The sequence below is a fragment of the Pseudoliparis swirei genome, chromosome 1, assembly GCF_029220125.1.
Source record: "Pseudoliparis swirei isolate HS2019 ecotype Mariana Trench chromosome 1, NWPU_hadal_v1, whole genome shotgun sequence".
In the NCBI taxonomy this organism is placed as follows: Eukaryota; Metazoa; Chordata; class Actinopteri; order Perciformes; family Liparidae; genus Pseudoliparis; species Pseudoliparis swirei.
Genome location: NC_079388.1, coordinates 4,632,990 through 4,659,240, shown reverse-complemented (window position 1 = coordinate 4,659,240; position 26,251 = coordinate 4,632,990). Strand labels below are relative to the sequence as shown.

The window sequence follows — 26,251 nt, the reverse complement described above, 5'->3', positions numbered from 1 at the left end:
GCCCTCTCGGGTGTAGATGTAGGCGGCGGCGTCACCCTGGAGATGCAACGACCTCAGCGTCTCCTCCGAGGCTCCGCGCAGTAACTACGACGAGCGTCCGCCAAACACACGAGGTCAGATCCAATTTGAGGAGATGGGTCAAGAGGTCACCCGGCGGTTGTTGATCAGAGCTCACTGGTAGAAGGTAGGGTTCTTCTCCCCGTGGTGCTGCTGCACCACCCTGGACTTCAACAGGAGAACAGCGTTAGTCAACGAGTCGTCACCACACTCTGTCACCGCCTCGAGAGAGGAACGCTCTGAGGTCAGAGGTCAGCGATCAGATGTGGGAGTTTCCGAGGTAAAAAAAGAAAAAAACGACAAATAACGAGAGTTTTTAAAGACGGAAAAGAAAAAAAGGAAAACTCGGGACGAACGCGTGTCAAAGAAGATCGCCGCTCTTTGAAAATGGCGTTTTACACCGCCGGGAGTCAAGATGGCCGGAATGAACCTCGAGGACGCGACCGTCGGTTCTCCATCAGCGTTTCAAGTGTAATCGATTTGTTTAGAGGCAAACACCAAACTGAGCGTACACCACTCACACCACCCCTCACACCACCACTCACACCACCCCTCACACCACCCCTCACACCACCACTCACACCACCCCTCACACCACCACTCACACCACCACTCACACCACCCCTCACACCACCTCTCACACCACCACTCACACCACCCCTCACACCACCCTCACCACCACCACCACCCTCACACCACACTCACACCACCCCTCACACCACCTCTCACGCCACCTCTCACGCCACCACTCACGCCACCCCTCACACCACCACTCACGCCACCACTCACACCACCACTCACACCACCCCTCACACCACCACTCACGCCACCACTCACGCCACCCCTCACACCACCACTCACGCCACCACTCACGCCACCCCTCACACCACCACTCACGCCACCACTCACACCACCACTCACACCACCACTCACACCACCCCTCACACCACCACTCACACCACCCCTCACACCACCACTCACACCACCCCTCACACCACCCCTCACACCACCACTCACACCACCACTCACACCACCACTCACACCACCACTCACACCACCACTCACACCACCACTCACACCACCACTCACACCACCCCTCACACCACCTCTCACACCACCACTCACACCACCCCTCACACCACCTCACCTCTCCTCCACCACCACACCACACCACCACTCACACCACCCCACACCACCACCTCACCACCACCACCACCTCACACCCTCACACCACCACCTCACACCACCTCCACACCACCTCACACCACCCCTCACACCACCACTCACACCACCTCTCACCACCACCACACACCCCTCACACCACCCACTCACACCTCCACCACCACTCACACCACCCCTCACACCACCACTCACACCTCACCACCCTCACCACCACCACTCACCACCCTCACACCACCTCTCACCACCACTCACACCACCACTCACACCACCACTCACACCACCCACCACCTCTCACACCACCACCACCACCACACCACCCTCACCACCACCCCCACACCACCATCACACCACCCCTCACACCACCCACTCTACCCACCACTCACACCACCACTCACACCACCACTCCCACCCCTCACACCACCCTCACCACCCCTCCACCACCACTCCACCACCCTCACCACCCCTCCACCCACCACCACTCACCACCATCACACCACCCTCCACCACCTCTCACACCACCACTCACACCACCACTCACACCACCCCTCACACCACCTCTCACACCACCACTCACACCACCCCTCACACCACCACTCACACCACCTCTCACACCACCACTCACACCACCACTCACACCACCCCTCACACCACCTCTCACACCACCCCTCACACCACCCCTCACCACCCCTCCCTCACACCCACCACTCACACCACCACTCACCACCTCTCACACCACCCCTCACACCACCACTCACACCACCCCTCACACCACCTCTCACACCACCACTCACACCACCACTCACACCACCCCTCACACCACCACTCACACCACCCCTCACACCACCCCTCACACCACCACTCACACCACCACCCCTCACCACACCACTCACACACCACCCTCACACCACCACTCACACCACCACCCTCACACCACCACCACACCACCACCACACCACCACTCACACCACCACTCACACCCCCTCACACCACCACTCACACCACCACCACACCACCCTCACACCACCACTCACCACCCCTCACACCACCACCACCACCACCCCTCACCACCTCTCCACCACCTCACACCACCACTCACACCACCCTCACACCACCACTCACCACACCCTCACACCACCACTCACACCACCTCTCACACCACCTCACCACCACTCACCACCCTCACCCTCACCACCCCTCACACCACCTCTCCACCACCCCTCACACCACCTCTCACACCACCACTCACCACCACCCTCACACCACCACCCACCACCTCACACCACCTCCACTCACCACCCCACACCACCACCACCTCACACCACTCACCACCACCCTCACCACCTCACACACTCACCACACCACCACTCACACCACCCCTCACACCACCTCTCACACCACCCCTCACACCACCACTCACACCACCACTCACACCACCACCACCACCTCTCACACCTGCTCACACCCTCACACCACCCCTCACACACCACCTCTCACACCACCCCTCACACCACCTCTCACACCACCACTCACACCACCCCTCACACCACCCCTCACACCACCTCTCACACCACCACTCACACCACCCCTCACACCACCCCTCACACCCTCACACCACCCCTCACACCACCACTCCACCACCCTCACCACCACTCACACCCACCACTCACCACCCCTCACCACCACCTCACACCACCCTCACACCCTCACCACCTCTCACACCACCACTCCACCACCTCTCACCACCACTCACACCACCACTCACACCACCCCTCACACCACCCCTCACACCACCTCTCACACCACCACTCACACCACCACTCACACCACCACTCACACCACCACTCACACCACCCCACACCACCTCTCACACCACCACTCACACCACCCTCACACCACCCCTCTCACCACCACCCCTCACCACCACTCACACCACCTCTCACACCACCACTCACACCACCTCTCACACCACCACTCACACCACCCCTCACACCACCACTCACACCACCCCTCACACCACCTCTCACACCACCTCACACCACCACTCACACCACCCCTCACACCCCTCACACCACCCCTCACACCACCACTCACACCACCACTCACACCACCTCTCACACCACCACTCACACCACCCCTCACACCACCCCTCACACCACCCCTCACACCACCACCACCCTCACCCACCTCACACCACCTCTCACCCCACCACCTCACACCCTCACACCACCTCTCACACCACCCCTCACACCACCACTCACACCACCCCTCACACCACCACTCACACCACCTCTCACACCACCACTCACACCACCCCTCACACCACCACACCTCACCACCACTCACACCACCACTCACACACCACCACTCACACCACCACTCACACCACCCCTCACACCACCCCTCACACCACCTCTCACACCACCCCTCACACCACCTCTCTCCTCACCACCACTCACACCACCCTCACACCTCACCACCTCTCACACCACCACTCACCACCTCACACCACCCCTCACCACCACCACTCCCACCCTCACACCACCTCACCACCTCCACCACCCCTCCACACCACCACTCCTGCCCCTCACACCACCACTCCACCCTCACACCACCCTCACACCACTCCTCACCACCACCTCACACCACCACTCCACCACCCCTCACACCACCTCTCACCACCACTCACACCACCCCACCACCCTCACACCCCTCACACCACCTCTCACCACCCACCCCTCACACCACCACCCCTCCACTCACACCACCTCTCCACACCACCACTCACACCACCCTCACACCACCCTCACCACCTCACCACCTCTCACACCACCCCTCACACCACCTCTCACCACCACCTCACCACCTCTCTCCACCACCACTCACACCACCCCTCACACCACCTCACACCACCACCACCTCACACCACCCCTCACACCACCACTCACCACCACTCACCTCACCACCTCTCCACCCTCACACCACCACTCCACCCTCCACACCTCACACCACCCCTCACACCACCTCTCACACCACCACTCACACCACCCTCACACCACCACTCACACCACCACTCACCACCCCTCACCACCTCTCACACCACTCACCACCCTCACACCACCTCCACCACCACTCACACCACCCCTCACACCACCACTCACCACCACCTCACACCTCTCACACCACTCACACCACCCCTCACCACCACACCTCACACCACCACTCACACCACCTCACACCCCTCACACCACCCCTCACACCTCTCACACCACTCACCACCACCTCACCACCTCACACCACCTCTCACACCACCACTCACACCACCACTCACTCCACCCCTCACACCACCCCTCACACCACCTCTCACACCACCCCTCACACCACCCCTCACACCACCACTCACACCACTCCACCACCCTCACACCACCTCACACCACCTCACACACCACCACCACTCCACCCTCACACACCCCTCACCACCTCACGCCACCTCAGTGCCAGACTCCAGCAGAACTTTCCCCGCACGTCGGATCCCAATGTCCCCAGCGGTGTATATATATATATAGTAGAGCCCCCCACCCCCACTTTCACCTTCTCATGAGTAGTTGATGATGTGATACTCGATCAGGCTCCCGTTGAAGTTGACGGGTTGAGCCCCCCCCACCCCCCCCCCTCCTTCCTCCAAGTAGTTGTTGATGTGTCCTCCGTGGCCTCACAGCTTTCAGATTGATGTCCATGTACTTTCCGCGGCTGGGTTAGCTTGGTTGCGGGGCGTTGCTGGCCTGGGAGCACACAGGTGGACTGGAGCAGCACGTTCTTCACGCTGAGGAGGAGGAGGAGGAGAGGAGAGGGGGGTGGAGTCAGAGGAGGATGGAGTCAGAGGAGGAGAGGGGGGTGGAGTCAGAGGAGGAGACGAGAGGGGAATGGAGTCAGAGGGAGGGGGATGGAGTCAGAGGAGGAGAGGGGGATGGAGTCAGAGGAGGAGAGGAGAGGGGGATGGAGTCAGAGGAGGAGAGGAGAGGGGATGAGTAACTTCACCGTCTCACGGTCCACTATGTGAGTGTGGTTGACGGAGGTGAAGAGCCGATGGTTCTCACCTCTCCACCTCCGCCCTCTGGCTCGGGTTCGTGATGGCGGCGATGTACTGCATGATGTATTTGCTCGCTTCGGTTTTTCCTGCCCCGCTTTCACCTGAAACACACACACACACACACACACACACACACACACACACACACACACACACACACACACACACAGGTTTCACAACAACGCTGCAACATGTATGAATACTTTTCTCGACGTCTCGTTACTCGTTAGCAGAACCTCCAGAGTTCTTGTTCTCTTTCACAGTAATTTAAATCACGCTGACTGGAAACAAACGGGTACGAACACAACGTCTACAATCCTTTAATTACATAAACATCCCTCATTACCACACGATAACAAGGTGTACAGAAGGATGAGGATGTTAATAACTGTATATATTGCATATAATTGATGATTTGAATGTGAAAGTATTCTGAATTGGTCCCTATATTCTTTTTCTGGCTATCATGGGAACCAAAAACCCCAAACTACAAATATATTTTAGGGTTAGCAGTTGATTTATTGCGAGTTATTGATTCGGAAGATTTAGCTAGATTAATATTACCCCGACAACATTATTTTTATTTTTATTTTTTAGAAGCAAAGCATAGAATTTGATAATTATGAACGTAATGTCAGGTGAATATAAATAATATGCAAAGGAAGCACATTACCACACGTTAGCAGTCACTTTATTTGTGACTGACGGGTGAATATTAAGCATTATTATTATTATTATTATTGAACATGATCAGGATTAAAAACTATTTAGGCAAATACTAAATGTTATAAAAACAACATGGAATAGAACGACCGACAATAACAAGGATATTATCTTTAAAAAATAAATAATAATAATATAGATTTTGTACATTTCCTTTGGGAGTTTTCAATAAATATTTTCGATAAAGGTTTGGAGAAGTGATTTAAAAGATGTCACAAAATGTAGAAAACTTCTATCTTACCAGACATTTAAAGATGTCACATTAGGCTCAAAGTACCAGAACCAACAATCTACAAACTAATCCAGAAAATACATCAAATTAAATAATTTAAATAATTTCCCTCCAGCCCTCCAGACGTCTGTGGGTAACCACGGCAATAGCGACAGAGGAACGTCCCGCTGGGAGTTCTGTCCCGTGTGAACCGGACCTGAGATGACGATGCAGGTGTCCTTGGCCCGCCTCTTCATGGCCTTGTAGGCGGCGTCGGACACGGCGTACAGGTGGGGGGGGTTCTCGTACAGCTCGCGGCCGCGGTACGCGTCGACGGTGTCCGCGCCGTAGACGTCCATCTGCCTGTACGGGTTCACGGAGACCACCACCTCTCCGATGTAGGTGTAGATGTGGCCCTTCTCGAACCTGTCCCAAACAAAAGAGGACAGTGGAGACGCTGCGTGGACGTCTCTGAACGCTTGGACATGCGTTGAGCGAGGGTCGGTTTATTTATATTCAATCTTTAATTGAAGTTTAAGCTCGAAGCTCCAGGAAAGAGCGATGCACCGTTTATGTACCGCGCAGCTTCCTGACAGGAAGCGACACACGCGTGTGCTCACAGAGAGCAGGAAGTGAGAGCTGCGGCTCAAAGGGAGTCACGGCCTCGCGTGGCTGGTGTCGAGTAGAGGCTGACTCTACTGGACTCTATCTAAAGACCGTCACAACACGGCCAGGACAGGAGACGGGGCCTCACTGGATCCTGTTGGTGGTTCTTGTTATCCAGAGAGAAATATCATGTGACCACAGGGTTGTAATCCAGAGAAACTCAACGAGACAAGAAACGGAGACACTTAAAAACGTGTAAAAACGGAAAAATTATAATAATAAAAACACATCGTGGATTCAAATGACTAAACTCTTTGGCTCTGTTTCGACCACCAAGGTGTGCGCTGTGAGCGGGACATGGACAGAGGTGTCCTGGGTGAAAGTCGTGTGAGACCACCACCACCCAGACCACCACCCAGACCTCCACCCACCACCCAGACCACCACCCAGACCTCCACCCAGACCTCCACCCAGACTACCACCCAGACCTCCACCCAGACCTCCACCCACCACCCAGACCACCACCCAGACCTCCACCCAGACCTCCACCCACCACCCAGACTACCACCCAGACCTCCACCCAGACCTCCACCCACCACCCAGACCTCCACCCAGACCTCCACCCACCACCCAGACTACCACCCAGACCTCCACCCAGACCTCCACCCACCACCCAGACCACCACCCAGACCTCCACCCACCACCCAGACTACCACCCAGACCTCCACCCACCACCCAGACCACCACCCAGACCACCACCCAGACCACCACCCAGACCTCCACCCACCACCCAGACCACCACCCAGACCTCCACCCACCACCCAGACTACCACCCACCACCCAGACCACCACCCACCACCCAGACCACCACCCACCACCAAGACCACCACCCAGACCACCACCCAGACCTCCACCCAGACCTCCACCCACTACCCACCACCCAGACCACCACCCAGACCTCCACCCACCACCCAGACCACCACCCAGACCTCCATCCACCACCCAGACCACCACCCACCACCCAGACCTCCACCCACCACCCAGACTACCACTCAGACCTCCACCCACCACCCAGACCACCACCCAGACCTCCATCCACCACCCAGACCACCACCCAGACCTCCACCCACCACCCAGACTACCACTCAGACCTCCACCCACCACCCAGACCTCCACCCACCACCCATACCTCCTTCCACGGACTCTTTTGAAACTTTCCGTTAAACGTGAAAACACTTCTCCGTCATAACGACACATCAGTCACAGTGTTGAGTCGTTGGTGCTTTCATGTTAACTCAGAATCTACACCTGTTTTTATCAGACTTAAACCTCACTTTTTTTCTCACCTCTCTACTTTTTACTTTTTTATTTCTTAATCGGAGGACTTTTTACTTCAGTAATGGCATTTAGAATACTTGGGACACCAGTGGAGACAACTCTAAAGTAAAGGCATACTCACCATATAGCCTGTATATGGTGAGTATGCACGCACACAAAGTTGACCACTGGGCCTATTTATGAACATGGACTTTAGTTTTTTCATTGTTTGAGCTGACAAGAAGAGCCTGAAGGCACCGCGAGACTTTGTCAAGCTGCTTCAGTCGAGTTCAGGTTTATAGAGACGATCATAGAGTCACAGAGAAGGTTCTTCCTATTGCGTATAGATCTGTATTTTTATTACAAATGAAAGCAGAAATGTCGTCTGGCCATCCTGGGGATGGATCCTCCTCTGTTCTCCCCTGAAGGGTTTCTTTCTATTTCTTGGGAGTGGTTCCTGATCCGATGTGAGGTCATAGGTCAGGGATGTCTATGTGTACAGATTGTAAAACCCTCTGGGGGGAGTTTGTAATTTGTGATATTGGGCTCTACCAAATAAACTGAATTGCAGTAACATCGTTGTCGCACTGACACAGACAACATTGATTTCCTCCTCGTCGGTCAGTCTTCTTCCTGGTCATATTCACCAATCACGTAACAGGTGGCTTCAATGTGAGACTATCCCAAATGACTAGAGGGAAATCCAGGAGCACAAATCCTCCGTTTTACATTGGAGGTATCAATGAAACCATTGATCTCTGGTCGTTATGGCAACACATCACCAACGTGGGCTCCTCTTTACCAGGCTTCAGGTAGAGGTATCCAGCTTGAGAGGGAGACAAATCCATCGGTGGTGATCACCAGCCGACGACTAACAAGTAAAGGAAAACAGCGCTAAGATACTAAAATACAACCCCCTGAACTCGCAGGTAGAAAAAAGAAACGCAGAGCAAATCGTCGAGTCGACGCACATCAGAACAAAGTTAATCGCCGAATCACGATTCTGATCAACCTGCGTGGTGAAACTAAACGCACACCGTTATCCAACCGGCGCCGCACGACAGACTCCGAGCCCGGGCAACTGTGTTCTCTAAGTGTAGGAGACATGTTGGTGGTCCTCCTCTCGTCTCTCTTCCTGACAGTCTGAACTGAGGGCACGATGCACTCGCGAGAAAGACACAGAGGAGGTGAGACTGGACACTGTCTGGACACACAGACGGACAAGTGTAAAGTCCCCAAAGCTTTACACAGGGAGAGAGAGAGAGAGAGAGAGAGAGAGAGAGAGCATGGGAAACCCTTACACAGCTGCTCTCACCGTATGTCACTTTTCTTTATTCTTGTTTTGTTACCTCTCTCTCAATTTCAATTCAATTCTCTCTCTTCGTGTCTCATCTTTACACCCTCTCTCTTACTTGGGTGAGAGAGAGAGAGAGAGAGAGAGAGAGCACATGGGCAAACCTCACACAGCTGCTCTCCCCGTATGTCACTTTTCTTTTATCTTGTTTTGTGACTTCTCTCTCTCTCTCTCTCTCTCTCTCAATTTCAATTCAATTCTCTTGCTCTCTCCCTCTCTTCGTGTCTCATCTTTACATCCTCTCTCTTACTTGGGAGAGAGAGGGGGGGGTCTCAAAACAAGACAAAAGTAAAGGGACGTATACACGGCGCCATGCAGTCAGAGAGCATCACATCCACCACAGGTCCCCCCCCCCCCCCCCCCCCAACGGAGTGAAGAGACTCCTTCTCCTCTCTTTTCCCCTTCGTGTCTCATCCTTCATCCTCTCTGACTCGTGAGTTGGTGCTATCGTGATGTCAGAGATCTCATTTTAACGTGTGGGTGAAGGACCGTCCTTCCCTCCGGCCCCCGGCCCCTCCCTTCTTCCTCTTCCTCAGTATCTCGGGCCTCTTACCTCAGCTTCAGATTCTCCATGAACTGCTCCATCGTCACCTCATCCAGCAGCACAAAGTCGGACTTGCCGAACTCCAGGCCCTCCAGCTCCGCCATCGCTGCCCGTCTTCACCGAACACACAAACAAACAAACAAACAACAACAAAGAGAATAGAAGCCGGACGAGCCGAACAGAGGAACAGAAAGGAGGAAGAAAGAGAAGTACGGTTGACTTCTGGGGCCCCGGTGGTGTAGACAGAGTGTGTGTGTGTGTGTGTGTGTGTGTGTGCTGTGGGCGTGGCTTTGAGGGTGTGCTAGAGCGCTGTGGTCTCCAAGCTGCAGCCTGTCCCCTGTCAGTCAGCCCTCATGCAGATCTATATAAAGAGCAGGAGGCTATCTGAGAGCTCACACCACTTCTGCATCCTCCTCCTCCTCCTCCTCCTCCATCTCTCTCTCTTCGCTGTCACGCTTCTTTCCTCGCTTTCCTTTCCTGATGATTTTTTGTGCATCTTTTCTCCCCCGGAAATAGGAAACCCCGGCGCTGCTCTCCGCCAGACAACGAGCGGTTAACTTTGGGGGTAGAGCGCGTCCCTCTCTCTCTCTCTCTCTCCCCGGAGGGATCGTGGCATTTCCTTTCCTGACTCGGCATCGGCGGGGCGCCGTGTCCCCGAGGGTTCCCGACTCCCAGAGTCCAGCTGCAGCGTGAGAAACCTTTTCCTTTTTCTTTTTTGGGAACGCTGGAGCCAAATGGCCGAGCTGTCGGTGAGGGACGAATGTGAGTGAGCAGGTGGGATAACCGTCAGAGTCCACGGGAATTCCGACTAACGCTTGACCTTTTTCTTGCCCCCCCCCCCCCCAACCCTCCGAGGAACACTGTTCACATTCCTGACAAGCACCTGAGTCACGAGACCATGACTGGGGTAGGAAAGAAGACGAGGATGAATGATTGCATCCAGTGATTGAGGGTTGGAGGTAGCCCCCCCCCCTTCACATTAAGGGGTCAAAGGTCACATTGAAGATGACGTATCTCGCGTAGGTCAACCCAAAAGTCAGCGTCGCCGCGGTTCTCTCGACACAAAGCCGGTCACGGTGTTATTCCATTGGCGAACCAACATTTACGACACGTGCACGTTTTGCTCAGAAGGATCGTCTTTCGCGATTTGAGTTTGAGCGCAATCTTCAGCGGTGAGACGCTAACGCGAGGCGACGACTGCGGAGCAACGGGCCGACGCCTCACATCAGCATCCGGACAAAGACCCGTTGGGTTCGGGGAACCGGCCGTCAGCACTTCAACATGTCGGCAATATCGACGATCGTCTTTCTTCTTCTCCCCGACAGCCACTGTTCCTCTTCGCCCTCGAGTCCTGAGCGTTCTGTGAGGGTTGATTGGAAATCAGCCAACACACGTTCTCTTGTGACAACTTGGCAAACTCCACCCAGCGATGAAGACCACGGGTCGGGGGTAAAGGCTCCAGGAAAAGCTGCTCGGTGGAGCTCGAGTTCGAGGCGCAACGCCTTCAACCTTCCATCCGTCGGCCAACCCTCCAAATAAACCGTCGTCTTTATGTTCACCTGCTTCTGGCCAAAAAGATAATGTTGCAAAGATGGAAATCTCAGGCCCAAATAACGTATTGTTGAGGCGCCATGGCGACAGACAAACACCAACAGGGGAAACCCACAGCGCAGATCTCTGTGGGGGCGGAGAGACGAGTGACTGAAGGCCTCTGAGTCAGAGCCTTCGATGCTCTGGAAACTTCACCAACGAGCTGGAACATTGAGGTGTGACCTTCACCCACTGGAGCGCCTCTGTTCTCACATCTGCTGTCGGCATTCTGACGTTTAATCTAAAGTTCAGTTGGTGTCGAGGCAACAGTCTCCGGTGACTCATTCCGTGAGTCCACTTCCTCCTCGGCCACGAGCACTTCCTCTCTGCAAGAGTTCGGTCGACCGTTTCACTTCCTGCCTCTCGCGTCCGACTCCGTTTCCGTCTGGATGATGCGTTCAGGCGTCACAGCGCCGGACTCCGTCAGAGCGCCCGTTCAGCAGCGTGTGGCCGCTCGCCAAAACACGAGGCGAGTGAAGAGAGCCGCAGGGCCGCGGCGGTGAGGTACTCAGCACAGTGTGTGTGTGTGTGTGCTGGTTATTCTGTTCGCCAAACACACACCAACTCACTCACAGAGACACACACACACACACACACACACACACACACGTGACCGAGCCCACGATAGATAACGACCCCGTTAAAAACAGCCAACGCTCCGTCAAATCATCTCCACTGCTCACGCTCATTTGTTTTAATTCATTTCCATGTTTATCCTTCAGCTGTTTCCAGTTTACATTCAGCCGTTTGGTTGATCACCAACATTTATAACCCAGCAACCGGCATACACGCAACACGACAACGCAACCGCACGAGACGTCAGAGGCTTCAAGTAACCGTCTGCGATGTGTCGTGTGAAGGTGTGCGCGGGGTATCGTTAGAATAACAAGTAGAGTCTATATTAGTATATTACACCGCATCACACCACTCTGACTGAACACTTCACATTTTAAACAGAATGTGCTTATTTTGGTGTAAGCCCCGCCCCCCCTGATCCAGTCGTTGTGCTTTGACCTAAGTTCTTACAATGTTCTCTCTTCTGCCTCTTTAGCAAAGGAGCAATAAACCACAAACTCCCCAAAAAATAAAACCTTTCCATCAACCCTTAAATATATCGCTCTTGTCTTCCAGAGTCTGGTACCGGGCTCCGCGGTCCAGAACCCCGTGACTGCGTCCAGTGCCGCCTCGTCCTTCGGGAGCACAACTTCAACGCTCATTTTCTCTTTTTTAAAGATGACATCTTTTTCTTGATGTCGGTTTTCCTATCGTTCACAAAATTCAGGAGGGCTTTCTTGTGAGACGGCGGCGTCTCTTGCACGCAAGCGCTTACGACCCGGATGTTTTTACGGGACTCGGACGGGCTTCTTCCCCTCGAAGCCCGTCCTTGACCAAAACCAGGTGGCGACCCGCCGCGAGGCGGCCTGGGAGGAGACGGCTCGGCGGTGGCGCCGCGCCTGATCGGCGGCAGAGAGGCGCTCCTCCTCTTGGAGTTCTTCTCCGACGTCCTCCCCGTACGTCCGCCCGAGCCTCCCAGCAGCCTCTGCTTCAGCTCGTAGCTCGCCGCCGGCGGCCCGATCAGGTGGAGCTTGTCGGCCGTCGGCCTCACCACCACGGCCTGGTGGACGCCTCTCTCGCTCCGGATCCTCCTCCAGAGGGCGTGGCCGTCGCGGTCCATGTCCCTCAGAGGAACCTCCTGCGTGCGCAGCGACTTGCCGAGGTCCTCCAGGAGGCTCTGCAGCTTCGCGGCGGCCGCTCTGGCGCTCTTCCCCAGCAAGACGACGACGCGGCTCTCGCAGCCGTCGGCGTCTTCCCGCGGCGGCTCCATTTCCACGCCGTGGCCGAGCAGGATGCCGCTGAGGTCCTTCGCCCGGAGCTGCTCCGCGTACCTCAGCACGTCCGCGTCGACGACAAAGGACTCCCTCCCGGGCCCGGAGGGGCCGCGCCGGCCCGGTGGAGAGACCGAGGACAGGTGTCTGTTGGGGGAAGGCGGAGGGGGGGAGGCGTGGTTGGGCGAGGACCGAGGTCGGTCTCGGCCTCTGCCGCGGCCCGTGACGGCGCCGCCGCCGCCGGGGAGTTTGAAAGCAGCTCCGGAGGAAGCCACCGGGACCGGCGAGGCGGTTCGTGCGGCGAGGAGCGGCTCCAGAGACGCCTTTGCGGCCTTCAGGTCCCGGAAGAACCCCTTGACGCGCACCTGGCCGCCGCCCAGATCCGTCAACGCAAAGCCGTGCGACCGCAGGACGTCGTGCACCGCCGCCTGGTCGGGGAAAACGTCCAAGAGCACCGTCGCCTCCACTAGGAAATCCATCTGAAGGGGGGGGGGGGGACACGGCAACGTGAAGAGTCGAGCAGGCAAACAGTGGCGAAGAGGCGGAGGGGCGATGAGTTCAGGTACCTCGACCCGCTCCGGTGCTTTCGATGTTCAACGCAGCCGTCGACGATTCACCTCCAGCGCGCCGGAGCTCTTCGGGGAGACTCAGCTGTGGAAGTGGAAACACGATTGGACTTCGTCACTCAAAGAAAGGACTCACTGCTGCCGACATGAGCCACAGGAAGTAAAGCCAGAACCTCTTCATGTGTATTTATAGTGTTACGGAAAGTACTCAGACCCCTTTACATGTTTCACTCTTTGTTTCATTGCAGCCATTTGCTCAGATCCAAAAAGTTCATTTTACTTCTCATTCATGTTCACTCAGCTCCCCATCTGGACAGAAAAAAACAGAAATGTTGACATTTTTGAAAATGTATTAAAAAAGAAAAACTCAAATATCACATTCATGAGAAATAAAATTAACTTTTTGGATTTTAGCGTCGTTTCTCAGTTTGGCTGGACGGCCAGGTCTAGGAAGAGTTCTGGTCCTCCCAAACTTCTTCCATTTAAGGATTATGGAGAACACGGTGCTCTTCGGAACCTTGAAGGATGCAGAAATTATTGTGTAACCTTGGCCAGATCTGTGCCTTAACACAACTCTGTCTCTGAGCTCCTTGGGCAGTTCCTTCGACCTCATGATTCTCATTGGCTCTGACGTGCACTGTGAGCTGTCAGGTCTCATATAGACAGGTGTGTTCCCCATCAAGTCCAATCAGTTTATTTAAGCACAGCTGGACTCCACACTGTCTATATTTAATATTTAATATTTTTATGTTTAATTTAATTTTAGTCATTAGTATTGTATTGTGTATGCATATATGTTGTATATATACATATATATTTTATTTTATATTTTACTTTGTATACTTCTTGTATATATCTCTATCTTTCATCTCTGTTTTTTATATTTTATATTTTATTTTTTATTCTCGTGTGTTTAGTTTATTGGTGCTGCTACTGCTACGACAAATTTCCCCTTGGGGATTAATAAAGTATTTATCTATCTATCTATCTCCAATGAAGGAGCAGAACATCTCAAGGAGGATCAGAAGAAATGGACATGAGTTAAATATGAGTGTCACAGCAAAGGGTCTGAATACTTATGACCATGGGATATTTCAGTTTTTCTTTTTTAATTAATTTTCAAAAATGTCTACATTTCTGGGGGTTTTTTCCAGATGGGGAGCTGTGTGAACATAAATGAGAAATAAAATGACCTTTTTGGATTTTAGCAAATGGCTGCAAGAAACAAAGAGGGAACATTTTAAAGAGGTCTGAATACTTTCCGTACCCACTGTATATACAAAACTATATCATTTTGCATATTTTTAGTATCGATACTTCATTAAAATAGCATTCCGCTAACATTACTGGTTAAAGATATAAATGAGGGTTATACAACTTAGCCAATCCACTTTAACCTAACAAGGTTCATAGGGGCATCTTAATATATACATATGTTCTATTATATTTATATACAGATATGTTATCTGTAGATATGTGATTTATAGAATCCAATATTTCTATAATATATTTATGATATTGATATTATATGGTATTTATATATAAACATATATTGTTGTCTAAATGTCTGCTTGTTGCACTTTGAGAGACTCGCACTCCTCAAAAGTGACGCAGCACCTCACCTCTTCCTCCTCCTCTTCCTCCTCTTCCTCCGCAGACAGCGCGAGAGCTAAACACTTGTCGGGTGAGCTCGGTGGAGGTTAAAGGTCACGGTGAAACGCGACGTTACACTTTGATGTCGGGCCGATTCCTCCAGAGCGAAAAGGATTCAGCTCAAACTTCGTTAAAAAACTTCTGGACATAAAACCAAAACAGTCCATTTCCTGTAGATAGGGCTTCACAGGTAGAAGTGACGTCGGAAAAGGTGAGAAGTGCCTTTGCTCAGGTAAAGTACCACATTACCACGTGTACGTCACGAGCGAGTACTAGTACACTAATACATGAGACGCGACAGACCGAAGCTACATTCATAACTTACTTTACAGCCCACCCCTTCACTTCCATAGGTTTCACTACATTGTGAAGCGTCGCGGACTAAACAGAGTGACGTCACTTCCGCTGCAGGTTCACGGTTCGATGACTTTCATAATAAAATCTAAAAATATTTTTTTATGAAGAGTATAAATCTGCATTTCTTTCATGTGGATGTATATCTCGGGAAAGCGTGCATGGGCAGTATGAACCTACTCAGTGAACGCACCTGTCATCTTACCTGGAGATGCCCATTAAACTAAGACTCAATGAAAACAAGTCAGGCGTCTCGTTTTACAGCCACGCGGTGCGATACCAGCCCCAAGTGGATGTTTAACGGAATTACAACATCCAATTGGAAGATGTTTTGCATCAGGTCCTCATTTACAAAAAAAAATTCTACTTTGATTAAAATCAGATATATTTGTATTAGTAACAATAGTACAGCCAAAACCCTAGTTAAATTTTTTCAAATTAAGACAGCCAGGAAATATTGAAACGTTAACAAAATTGGACCCATAATAAAGACTGAGGCAACAGGTACACTTTAAAGTAAAACTATCACACGGTCGAGTCCCAACAGCCGGTTGGGAAAGTGAACCCTGGTGACCAAGACAACAAGCAACCCCAAATACATGAATCATAGAACTGATAAGACTGATGCCAAGATCTACGGCTTCAGACTAGCCACACTTCAGTAGCTAAACAAATCCCCTCATGACACAATATAACTTATGGAAGACAGTGCACAATTCTGATAACATGTTCCTTTATTCTTTTACAACAAATAGATTTTCCTGCAATCATACAAATGCGACTCGTTCTCTTCAGCGGATGAATTATCTTCCATTACAAAAAGCCATCCGTCTGTTGGGGGGGGGGGGGGGTCATGCTGCATCTGCTTGAGAGTCGGGTCAGGCAGCGTGGGCCAGCGCGGCTGCCGGTGAACTCTTCTCCTCGAGGCCGAGAGGAAGCTGCAAAACCCTGGAAGATAAATACACACTGTTAAACACGCCGAACGCCTCCGAGGGTCGCGCTGCATCTTCCGCTCCCGTTAAGCAAAGACGGGGATACGAGTCGGTCGATGTCGGAGATTTACCTATAACCCCACCGCGAAGAGTCACGGCTGGGACTCAAACAACCTCACGTCTCTCTAGCAGACACTACAGGAAAGGACGCAACCACCGCAGGATGGACCTCGCTGGATAAGTTCTGCACACGCAACATGACAAGCGGCTTCTTTCGGGCTTGAAGAAACTAAACTCACCGTGTCAGCTCAGTCACACTTGAGCACCAGAGGTCAAGTCAGGTGGTCCGAGTCAAGCAGAGCTTCATGTTCGCTCTCCTGGAAATATAAAAATACAATATCCAACTCTGTGCTGATAAGGGATGAGACCTTTACAGCCGTAAGGAAATCATGAGCAGAAAGATACAAATGAAATGTAGTCTTGACCGCATGAAGCAATCAGTTTAATTTTGATAAACATTGTAATGTATACAAAATATCAATATCAAAGACTAAATTCTGATCTTGATTAAAATAATACACCACGCCTGCATAACTAAATAAAAACGGTCAACATAATTTATTCCGGCTCAACCGTGTGGTGTGTCACAGTAAAGAGGTGCTGCCTGTCGGAGGTCTACCTATAACCCTGCAGTGCAGAACCACCGCAGGGCCTCAAACGGCCTCTCGTCTCTCTAGCAGACACTACAGGAAAGGACGCAACCACTGCAGGATGGACCTCGCTGGATAAGTTCTGCACACGCATCATGACAAACAGCTTCTTTAGGGCTTTACATTAGGAATAAACTAAACTCACCTTGTCAGGAGTCATAGTTGAGCACCAGAGGTCAAGTCAAGGTGGTGCGAGCCAGGCAGGGCTTCATGTGTGCTGTCCTGTAAATATTTAAAAAATTAAATATCTGACTCTATACTGGGCATTGTACAATGTACTACAATTTGCCAATAAGTGTTGAGGCATCAACAGCCTACATAAGGAAATGATGAGCAGAAAGTGATATAAATATGTGCGTAGTCTTGAAAGTAGAATCAGTTTGACAATTGTGTTAAACTGGATGAAAACATGGTATGTATAGAAAATATACATGTCACAGTACAATGACATTCTGATTTACATAATGAGTATTTGATAAGTCAAACAGCTCAAGTGGGACTTCTAAATCTGAGATTTACTTCCACTTAATGTCAATAAGCCGTATAAATATTGCACAATGCATTTGACCCATCAAAGTTGCAACTGTAAAGTGATGTTAGGCAGAGGTGGATACCTGCAGACTGCTCCCTGCACTTCACCTCCACGCGGGTTGGTGGCTCCCCTCCCCCATCCAGCCAGGCATTCATATCTAAAGAACAAAAACACAATTATTTTCAGCTCAACCGTGTCGTGGGTCACAGTAAACCGTAACCAGGTGCTCTGTCGGAGGTCTAACTATAACCCTGCAGCGCGGAACCAACGCAGGGCCTCAAACGGCCTCTCGTCTCTCTAGCAGACACTTCAGGAAAGGACGCAACCACTGCAGGATGGACCTCGCTGGATAAGTTCTGCGTGGTCTCAAACGGGTACCATCAGGCCAGGTGGGAACTTTACATTAGGAAGAAACTAAACTCACCTCGTGTGCTCAGTCATTCTTGAGCACCGGATGTGTGTCAGGTGGTCAGAGCCAGGCAGGGCTTCATGTTTGCTGACCTGTAAATATAAAAACACAATAGCCAACTCAGTACTCGGTATTCTTACAAGTAGTAAAACGGTAAACATAATGTATTCCGGCTCAACCGTGTCGTAGTTCACAGTAACCCGTAACCAGGTGCTCTGTCGGAGGTCTACCTATAACCCTGCAGTGCGGAACCAACGCAGGGCCTCAAACGGCCTCTCGTCTCTCTAGCAGACACTACAGGAAAGGACGCAACCACTGCAGGATGGACCTCGCTGGATAAGTTCTGCACAAGTTACGTCAACAAATTAAAACTGTAAAGTTTAGAACTTTGTTTGCATGTTGTACCCTACGCATGCGCACACAACATAACGCAAAACATGGCTACGAACTGGGATATAAAAGGGTTCTTCTTACCTCGACAAGTTGATGTTGGATGTAACACGCATGTCTTCAGTCTGTTAATAGAAAATAAACAACGGCTGTTACCACCTGGAGAACAGCGTGCCCGCATGTCCCCTCCGGACCGTTAAAAACACCATTTCATCAACAATGTCGACATTTCATTACGACTGTACTCTTTAAATTGAGTTACAAGAGGTCATAAACTTCATACATTATTAAATGTGGGTCGGATGGAGACGGATAATGATCACGTACTTTACCTCTCGATTCTTCTGCCGCCGGATCAAATGAACTATCTGCCCGGATGTGACGTATTTAAAGGCGACGCGCGAGGGCTTCTTCGTCACCTTCTTCGTCTGTTACTTTTAACGTTGGTTGTCAAACAGCTTTCGGGTGCATTAGCGCCACTCTGGAGTGTGGCCAAAGGGAGGAGGAGCCGGAGAGGATAACCCCGATGCAGTGGACCCATCATAGTCTTCTTCTTAACAACCTAAGCTCGTCGTTAGCCTTTTTATATCATGTTCCAGCTCAATAGATATGATAATACATATAATATATCTTCAGATGCTTGTTAGACATATCGTAATGCTTGTGCTGCTTATATTACATACAGTTTTATCAACAAGGTTTTATGTCACATAGCCATAATGTAGAACTGATCTTATCAAACATGTATATATATATATAATATATATAGACATAAATACATATATATATATACATAAATACATGTATATATATATATACACACACATATATATTAACAATATATGTATATATATATATATATATATGTGTGTGTGTGTGTGTGTGTGTGTGTGTGTGTGTGTGTGTGTGTGCTGTTGTAAGTCAAATGATCGCTTTACTTTCGAAAAGAGCTGAAAAGGGAAAGAGAAAGAAAAGAAGAATATATATATATATATATATATATATATACAACCACAGAATGAAAATGAACACTGTTACAAGAACACTGTCAAATGTACAGTCATGGTCTGGCAACTAACAGTTTGCTATAGTATATTTCACAATAGTCTTACATTTAATTTCAATACCAATGGAAGATAATAATCCCAGAAAATACTGTAGTCATAACAGTGATACGGTACTGTATTATTTTAAAATCACAAGTTCAGTTTATTATATATTTATATATTATTATTTATCTATCTTTTATCAAAATATAATATATAGCAACTAAATATTTTCTTATGAATAGCAGAGTTAATGTGTGACGGAGAGATGAAAATGCATCTATAAGGAGAGAGAGGAGAGGAGAGAGGTGCTCAGTGTATCCTAAGCGTCCCCCAGCAGCCTCTCAGCCTATAGCTGCATCTCTAGGTCTGGACCAGGTGAACCTGGTTCAGGTCTAACTATAAGACCATCAGGAGGAAAGTCTTCAGTCTACATGAGGTGACTGAGTCTGCCTCCAGCTTGATACCTGAAGGCTCTGGCTCCCATCCTACTTTAAGACTCTATTGTAGGTGCGTGGAAAATAACGAAGAGTCGAGTGATTCTGCTTGCTCGTGGTTGTTTATTTTCCTTTCCAACACCTGCCATGTTCTCCACTTCCTGGTGCCCTTTAACCCCCCTCGTCACGAGGGCTACGCCCCTTTCCTTAAAGGGCCCTCGTGAATTCGTATACCACTACACTATAGAGCGTATTCACTCACGTGACCACAAGAAACTCTGGCGGCCATGTTGGGGTCCCACCACGGCATTGTTTTGCTTGTTTGTATGCCGCTCTTCCCTTAGAAATGACCATTATATCCTGAAGGAGACACGATTTCAGTTCAAAGCGGTGTGCCTTGTGATTATGGTTCTGTGCCTCATTGTTGGATGGACTAATGATTCAGAATATGGGTTTATCAGCTCAACAAGAGGCTATTACTTCAACTTGTCATGCATCTACTTCGGCTTCACTCGGCGTATGAGCGTTAGGACTGTTCTCATGTGTTTCTGTTGATACATCGGGTTGTGGGCACGTTTCCATTGACACTCTCGTCAATAATCTCTTTTTGCTTTTTTTCGCCGAGCGAAAATCAATGTCTTTCACTTGCGCAAAAGGAACTGTGGATGGAAACTTGGGAGGAAGCCATGAACATGGCAACTCCGTCGGGCGATTTCTGCCTTTACTCTGTGATTCATTTCAAGGTAAAATAAAACACTGGCTCCATGGGAACAGCATCAGCACAGCCAGCCAGTCACTGCTGGTCCTGAAGGAGCTGGAAGCGGCTTCATCAGACACTCGTCCTGGAGGCGGAGCTGTGCGACGACGGATCATATATGAACCCAGACACGGGGCGCTTGATGTTCCCACATTTGTGGTATTTCCACAACAAGTATAACGCAGAAATAGTTGTTAATGTCCCATGGTCGATAGCGGAAATGAAAACTGTTTTACAGGAATGTGACCGGGCTATGTGCTGGTCACTAGCGAATTAACCACAAAGTGTTGAGCGAGTAAAATCAGGTAAAAAAGCATTGCAAATATTCAATTCCAACCGCTGAAATCTTTCTTTGGTAATGCAGAAGGACATGAGGTTGCTGGGCTCTCGCATAATCAAACAGCGGACACGATAGCCAGGTCAACTTCTTCTGACATTTAATAAGTGGGACCCCAAGATGGCGCGATTGAGATTCTGACGTCACGTGAATACGCTCTATAGTCCACAAGTAGCCCCGCATTTAGTGAGGCAGCCCTCTAGTGGGGCAATATGGTACTACAAGCTCCTTAAGATATGATGGAGCATCACCAATCAAGGCTTTTGGGGCAGGGATGTCTATGTGTACAGATTGTAAAGCACTCCGAGACAAATTTGTAATTTGTGAAATTGGGCTATTGTGGTGGACACTAGATGGAGGTATCTCACCTCAGAATGGACACTGAAGGGGTGGTGATTAGGTAAATGGTTGCACCTGTGGGGGGGGGTATTTAAGGGAGTGATGGTACCTGGGTATGGCCTGTTGGTTTGAAGTTGGAAGTAAAACCAGAGACTCCATACTCCCGACTGTTCGTCTTTATTTTACGCACTTCCACAGTGGTGACCCTCACGTGATGTTTAATTATTGAACATGGCAGATGAGAATGGCCAAGAAGCGGCCGTCGCTCCCGCTGTGTTTGCGGCTACAGTGAAGTTACCTGAGTTTTGGCAGCATGATCCGGCCCCGTGGTTTCAACATGTTGAGGCGCAATTTCACCTCCGCGGAATCACGATGGATGACACCAAATACTACCACGTAGTCGCAGCGTTGGATTCCTCCACCACTCGCCGAGTGATGGGATTCCTCAGGGAGCCACCGGCAGTCGGGAAATACAACGGTCTCAAAGGGCAGCTGTTACGCTTGTTCCAGCTGTCCGACGCAGAGCGTGCAGAGCGCCTATTGTCCCTCAATGGATTGGGGGACAGTAAACCTACAGAACTAATGGAAAACATGTTAGCACTGCTCGGTTCAGGTGACGCCACGTTTCTTTTTGTCCAGCTTTTCCTGCGTCAACTCCCGACACCAGTGCGCACGGCTCTGGCCAGCTCGCCTCTCGTGCGCACCAGGGATTACCGGGGACTGGCAGAGGAAGCGGACAGGATACTGCTGGCCTCCCGCCAGTACGTTGTCGCTGCGGTGTCTGATCGGGTGTATGACCGCAGGGATCAGACACAGAGGGATGATGGGCTATGTTTTTACCATCGCCGTTTTGGCACCAAGGCGAAGCGTTGCATTCCACCCTGCTGTTTTGGGAGCCAGGGAAACGCGAGAGCCGGCGCTCGTTAGCGGCTATGAGGGCTGGCGTCACCAATGAGCTGCTGTTTATTGAGGACACGTCTTCTGGGAGGCTCCTCCTGGTGGATTCGGGCGCCCAGAGGAGCATCCTGCCTCCGTCTGCCGTCCACGCATTCGGGGACGCCCATGGACCACCGCGGGATGCGGCTAATGGTACTCCCATCCGTGACGTTTGGTACCAGGTATGTGACAATGTGTTTCCATGGACATCAGTTTGGCTGGGATTTTATTATAGCTTCTGTGTCAGTGCCTATACTGGGTGCTGATTTTTTGTGTGCTAACCGACTGTTAGTGGACGTTGCAAACCGTCAGCTGATTGACTCTGTGTCTTTTGACACATACCCGCACACTGGGGCCGGCGGCCGCCTGCCTTTGCCAATATGCTCGCCACAGGATGTGTACCAGCGCCTCCTCGCCAAATTCCCTGCTCTAACGGTCCCCGCTTTCTCTGCCTTGGTTGCTAAGCATGGAGTGGAACATTATATAACAACTGTGGGGCCACCGGTTTATGCACGAGCACGCCGCCTGGATGCTGCTAAACTGGCAATAGCCAGGAGGAATTCGCCACGATGGAACGGCTCGGCATTGTGCGCCGATCCAACAGTCCTTGGGCCTCCCCTCTGCATATGGTCCCCAAGGCGGACGGGAAGTGGCGGCCGTGTGGTGATTTCCGTCGCCTGAACAATATTACCACCCATGATCGGTACCCAGTTCCACATATACAAGATTTCTCTGTCCACCTGGCGGGGACCACCATCTTTTCTAAGGTAGATTTGGTGCGTGGTTACCATCAGGTGCCGGTCCATCCACCAGACGTGCCCAAAACAGCAGTCATTACACCCTTTGGGCTGTTTGAGTTTCTGCGTATGCCATTCGGGCTTAAAGGGGCAGCTCAGACATTCCAGCGATTGATGGACACGGTGCTGCGAGGAATGTCATTTCTGTTCGTGTATTTGGATGACATCCTGGTAGCAAGTACATCGGCAGAGGAGCATTTGGGGCATCTCCAACAGCTTTTTAAGCGGCTCAATGAGCATGGACTGATAGTGAACCCAGCTAAGTGTCATTTTGGACTGCCCGGCATCGATTTCCTGGGTCATCATGTCTCCCCCCTGGGGGCTATTCCACTACCCACCAAGGTGGAGGCCATCACTCTTTTCCCCCGCCCCCTCACCATCAAGCCCCTGCAGGAATATCTTGGCATGATTAATTTCTATAATCGGTTTATAGCACACGCTGCTCACCTCATGCACCCCTTGTACGAGGCGTTGAAGGGCAAAAAGGACAACGAGGAGGTAGACTGGTCCCCGGAGCGGGTCCAGGCATTTGAAGAGGCTAAGGCTGCTCTCGCCAAAGCTGCCATGCTGGCCCACCCGTCCCCTGCTGCTCCTATCGCCCTCACCACCGATGCCTCTGATTATGCAGTGGGGGCAGTGTGTGAACAGTGGGTGGCTGGCGCCTGGCAGCCTCTCTCATTTTTTAGTAGGAAGCTTCGGGACAATGAGAGGAAATACAGCACCTTTGATAGAGAGTTGTTGGCCCTTTTCCTCGCTGTACGCCATTTCAGGTTCCTACTGGAGGGACGAAAGTTCACCGCTTTTGTGGACCACAAACCTTTGACTTTTGCCATGGCCAAGACCACAGAGCCGTGGTCGGGTCGACAGCAGCGTCAACTTTCCGCCATATCGGAATTCACTACAGACATTCAACACGTGGCCGGCAAAGATAACCGAGTGGCGGACTGCCTCTCCCGGGTGCACATCAGTCCCGTGCACCTGGGTATAGACTATGCTGCCATGGCTGCCGACCAGCTCACCGACTCGGAGCTTCAGGCGTTCAGGACGGTTGCGACAGGATTGCGACTGGAGGATGTGGCGTTTCACGACAGCGGGGCCACGCTCCTCTGTGATGTTTCCATGGGTCAGCCCCGCCCCATGGTACCGACAGACTGGCGCCATCGGGTATTTGACGCCATTCATACCCTTTCACACCCGGGGGTAAGGGCGTCAGTGAAGCTAGTGGGGGCCAAGTCCGCCTGGCCGGGCCTTCGGAAGGACGTTAAAGGATGGGCGGCCTCCTGTGTGGCGTGCCAGCGGGCCAAGGTGCATCGTCACACTAAGGCCCCCCTGGAACCGTTTCTCATTCCAGAAAGGCGGTTTGACCATGTTCACGTGGACCTGGTGGGCCCACTTCCCCCGTCCCAGGGATTCACTCACCTCCTCACTATGGTGGACAGAACCACCAGGTGGCCAGAGGTGGTTCCCCTGTCATCTACGGCGACTACAGAGGTGGCCAGGGGGTTAATCTCCGGTTGGGTGACCCGGTTTGGCACACCATTGGATCTCACCGGACAGGGATCCCAGTTCACTTCTGAGCTGTGGAGCACTGTAGCTGAGAGACTTGGGGTGAAATTACATCGTACCACAGCGTATAACCCCAAGGCCAACGGAATGTGTGAACGTTTTCACCGCTCCATGAAGGCTGCTCTCCGGGCCACTCTAACGGACAGCAACTGGATCGACCGTCTGCCGTGGGTCATGCTGGGCCTGCGTTCCGCTCCGAAGAAGATCTGCAGTCCTCTTCAGCGGAGCTGGTTTTTGGTCAACCGCTGAGGGTCCCTGGGGAGTTTCTTCCTGCTTCCTCGGCCCCTGGGTACACTACTACTCACCGGTTTGCCTTCCAGGACGCAGCAAGTGCATTTGCCCCGGTTCCCACACACCACTGCCTTCCCCAGTCCTACATTCCGAAGGACCTGATGGCTGCCGGCTATGTGTTCATCCGGCACGATGCCCACCGTTCTCCACTGCAGGCTCCTTATGACGGGCCCTTCCGGGTTCTCGAGGCGGGCCCCAAGAACTTTGTGGTGGATATAGGGGGGAAGAAAGAACGGATTGCGATTGATCGTCTTAAACCTGCTCATGTGGTCCCAGATGAGCCAGTTGAGCTGGCTCAACCCCCACGCCGGGGCCGGCCACCCAAATCTGCCCCTGTCCCATGCCCTCCATCCTTTATTCCACCAGCAAAGTCTCATCGTCGGGGGACGTCCCCTGCCCCTACCCCTGCTCCTTCCACGCTCCCTGTGACTGTTAAATACAGTAGCTATGGCCGCTTAGTCAGGCCTCCTAAGAAAGACTAAAGACACTGGGGGTACTGTGAGGGGGGTTTGTATGGGTTTAATGTGACTGAATGTCAATTCTGAGTGTTCGGGGGGGGCCTGTGTGGTGGACACTAGATGGAGGTATCTCACCTCAGAATGGACACTGAAGGGGTGGTGATTAGGTAAATGGTTGCACCTGTGGGGGGGGCGGTATTTAAGGGAGTGATGGTACCTGGGTATGGCCTGTTGGTTTGAAGTT

The 26,251-nt window shown here is 51.6% G+C and overlaps 2 protein-coding genes, 1 long non-coding RNA gene and 2 other non-coding genes across 9 annotated transcripts in view; all 5 read right to left on the bottom strand.

Moving 5' to 3' along the window:
• The window catches only part of myo1g (myosin IG), a 55,056-nt gene extending 44,172 nt beyond the window's left edge, over positions 1-10,884 (bottom strand). The window contains 5 exon segments of the mRNA XM_056420557.1: positions 1-84; positions 4,978-5,059; positions 5,334-5,427; positions 6,478-6,686; positions 10,091-10,884. The exon segment at positions 1-84 is cut by the window's left edge and continues 12 nt beyond it. Coding sequence (XP_056276532.1) covers positions 1-84; positions 4,978-5,059; positions 5,334-5,427; positions 6,478-6,686; positions 10,091-10,185 — 564 coding nt within the window. The 5' untranslated portion in view covers positions 10,186-10,884.
• Positions 10,885-12,337: 1,453 nt separating this feature from the next.
• LOC130192782 (uncharacterized) lies at positions 12,338-16,083 on the bottom strand. Of its 4 annotated transcripts, XM_056412955.1 has the most exons (4): positions 15,686-16,083; positions 14,286-14,372; positions 14,064-14,148; positions 12,338-13,976 (listed from the first exon to the last, which is right to left on the bottom strand). In XM_056412955.1, the coding sequence occupies exon 4, from the start codon at positions 13,974-13,976 to the stop codon at positions 12,885-12,887; it is 1,092 nt and encodes a 363-aa protein (XP_056268930.1). In that variant the 5' UTR covers positions 14,064-14,148; positions 14,286-14,372; positions 15,686-16,083; the 3' UTR covers positions 12,338-12,884. The 4 variants fall into 4 exon arrangements, with proteins under 4 accessions (XP_056268930.1, XP_056268923.1, XP_056268914.1 ...); XM_056412948.1 differs by having other exon boundaries at positions 14,064-14,372; XM_056412939.1 differs by lacking the exon at positions 14,286-14,372.
• A 703-nt stretch (positions 16,084-16,786) lies between these two features.
• On the bottom strand, positions 16,787-19,427 carry LOC130193902 (uncharacterized). Of its 2 annotated transcripts, none has more exons than XR_008831722.1 (7): positions 19,376-19,427; positions 19,128-19,168; positions 18,669-18,745; positions 18,327-18,401; positions 17,858-17,934; positions 17,302-17,379; positions 16,787-17,018 (listed from the first exon to the last, which is right to left on the bottom strand). It is a non-coding gene; the product is annotated as an uncharacterized LOC130193902 (long non-coding RNA). The 2 variants fall into 2 exon arrangements; XR_008831721.1 differs by having other exon boundaries at positions 19,371-19,418.
• On the bottom strand, positions 17,665-17,800 carry LOC130199165 (small nucleolar RNA SNORA9). Its single transcript, XR_008832771.1, has one exon. It is a non-coding gene; the product is annotated as a small nucleolar RNA SNORA9 (small nucleolar RNA).
• On the bottom strand, positions 18,867-19,002 carry LOC130199167 (small nucleolar RNA SNORA9). Its single transcript, XR_008832772.1, has one exon. It is a non-coding gene; the product is annotated as a small nucleolar RNA SNORA9 (small nucleolar RNA).
• Positions 19,428-26,251: the final 6,824 nt, after the last annotated feature.

What these genes read in the sequence shown, in the direction of transcription:
- LOC130192782 (XM_056412948.1), bottom strand. Translation starts at nt 13,976, where the DNA reads ATGGATTTCCTAGTGGAGGCGACGGTGCTCTTGGACGTTTTCCCCGAC.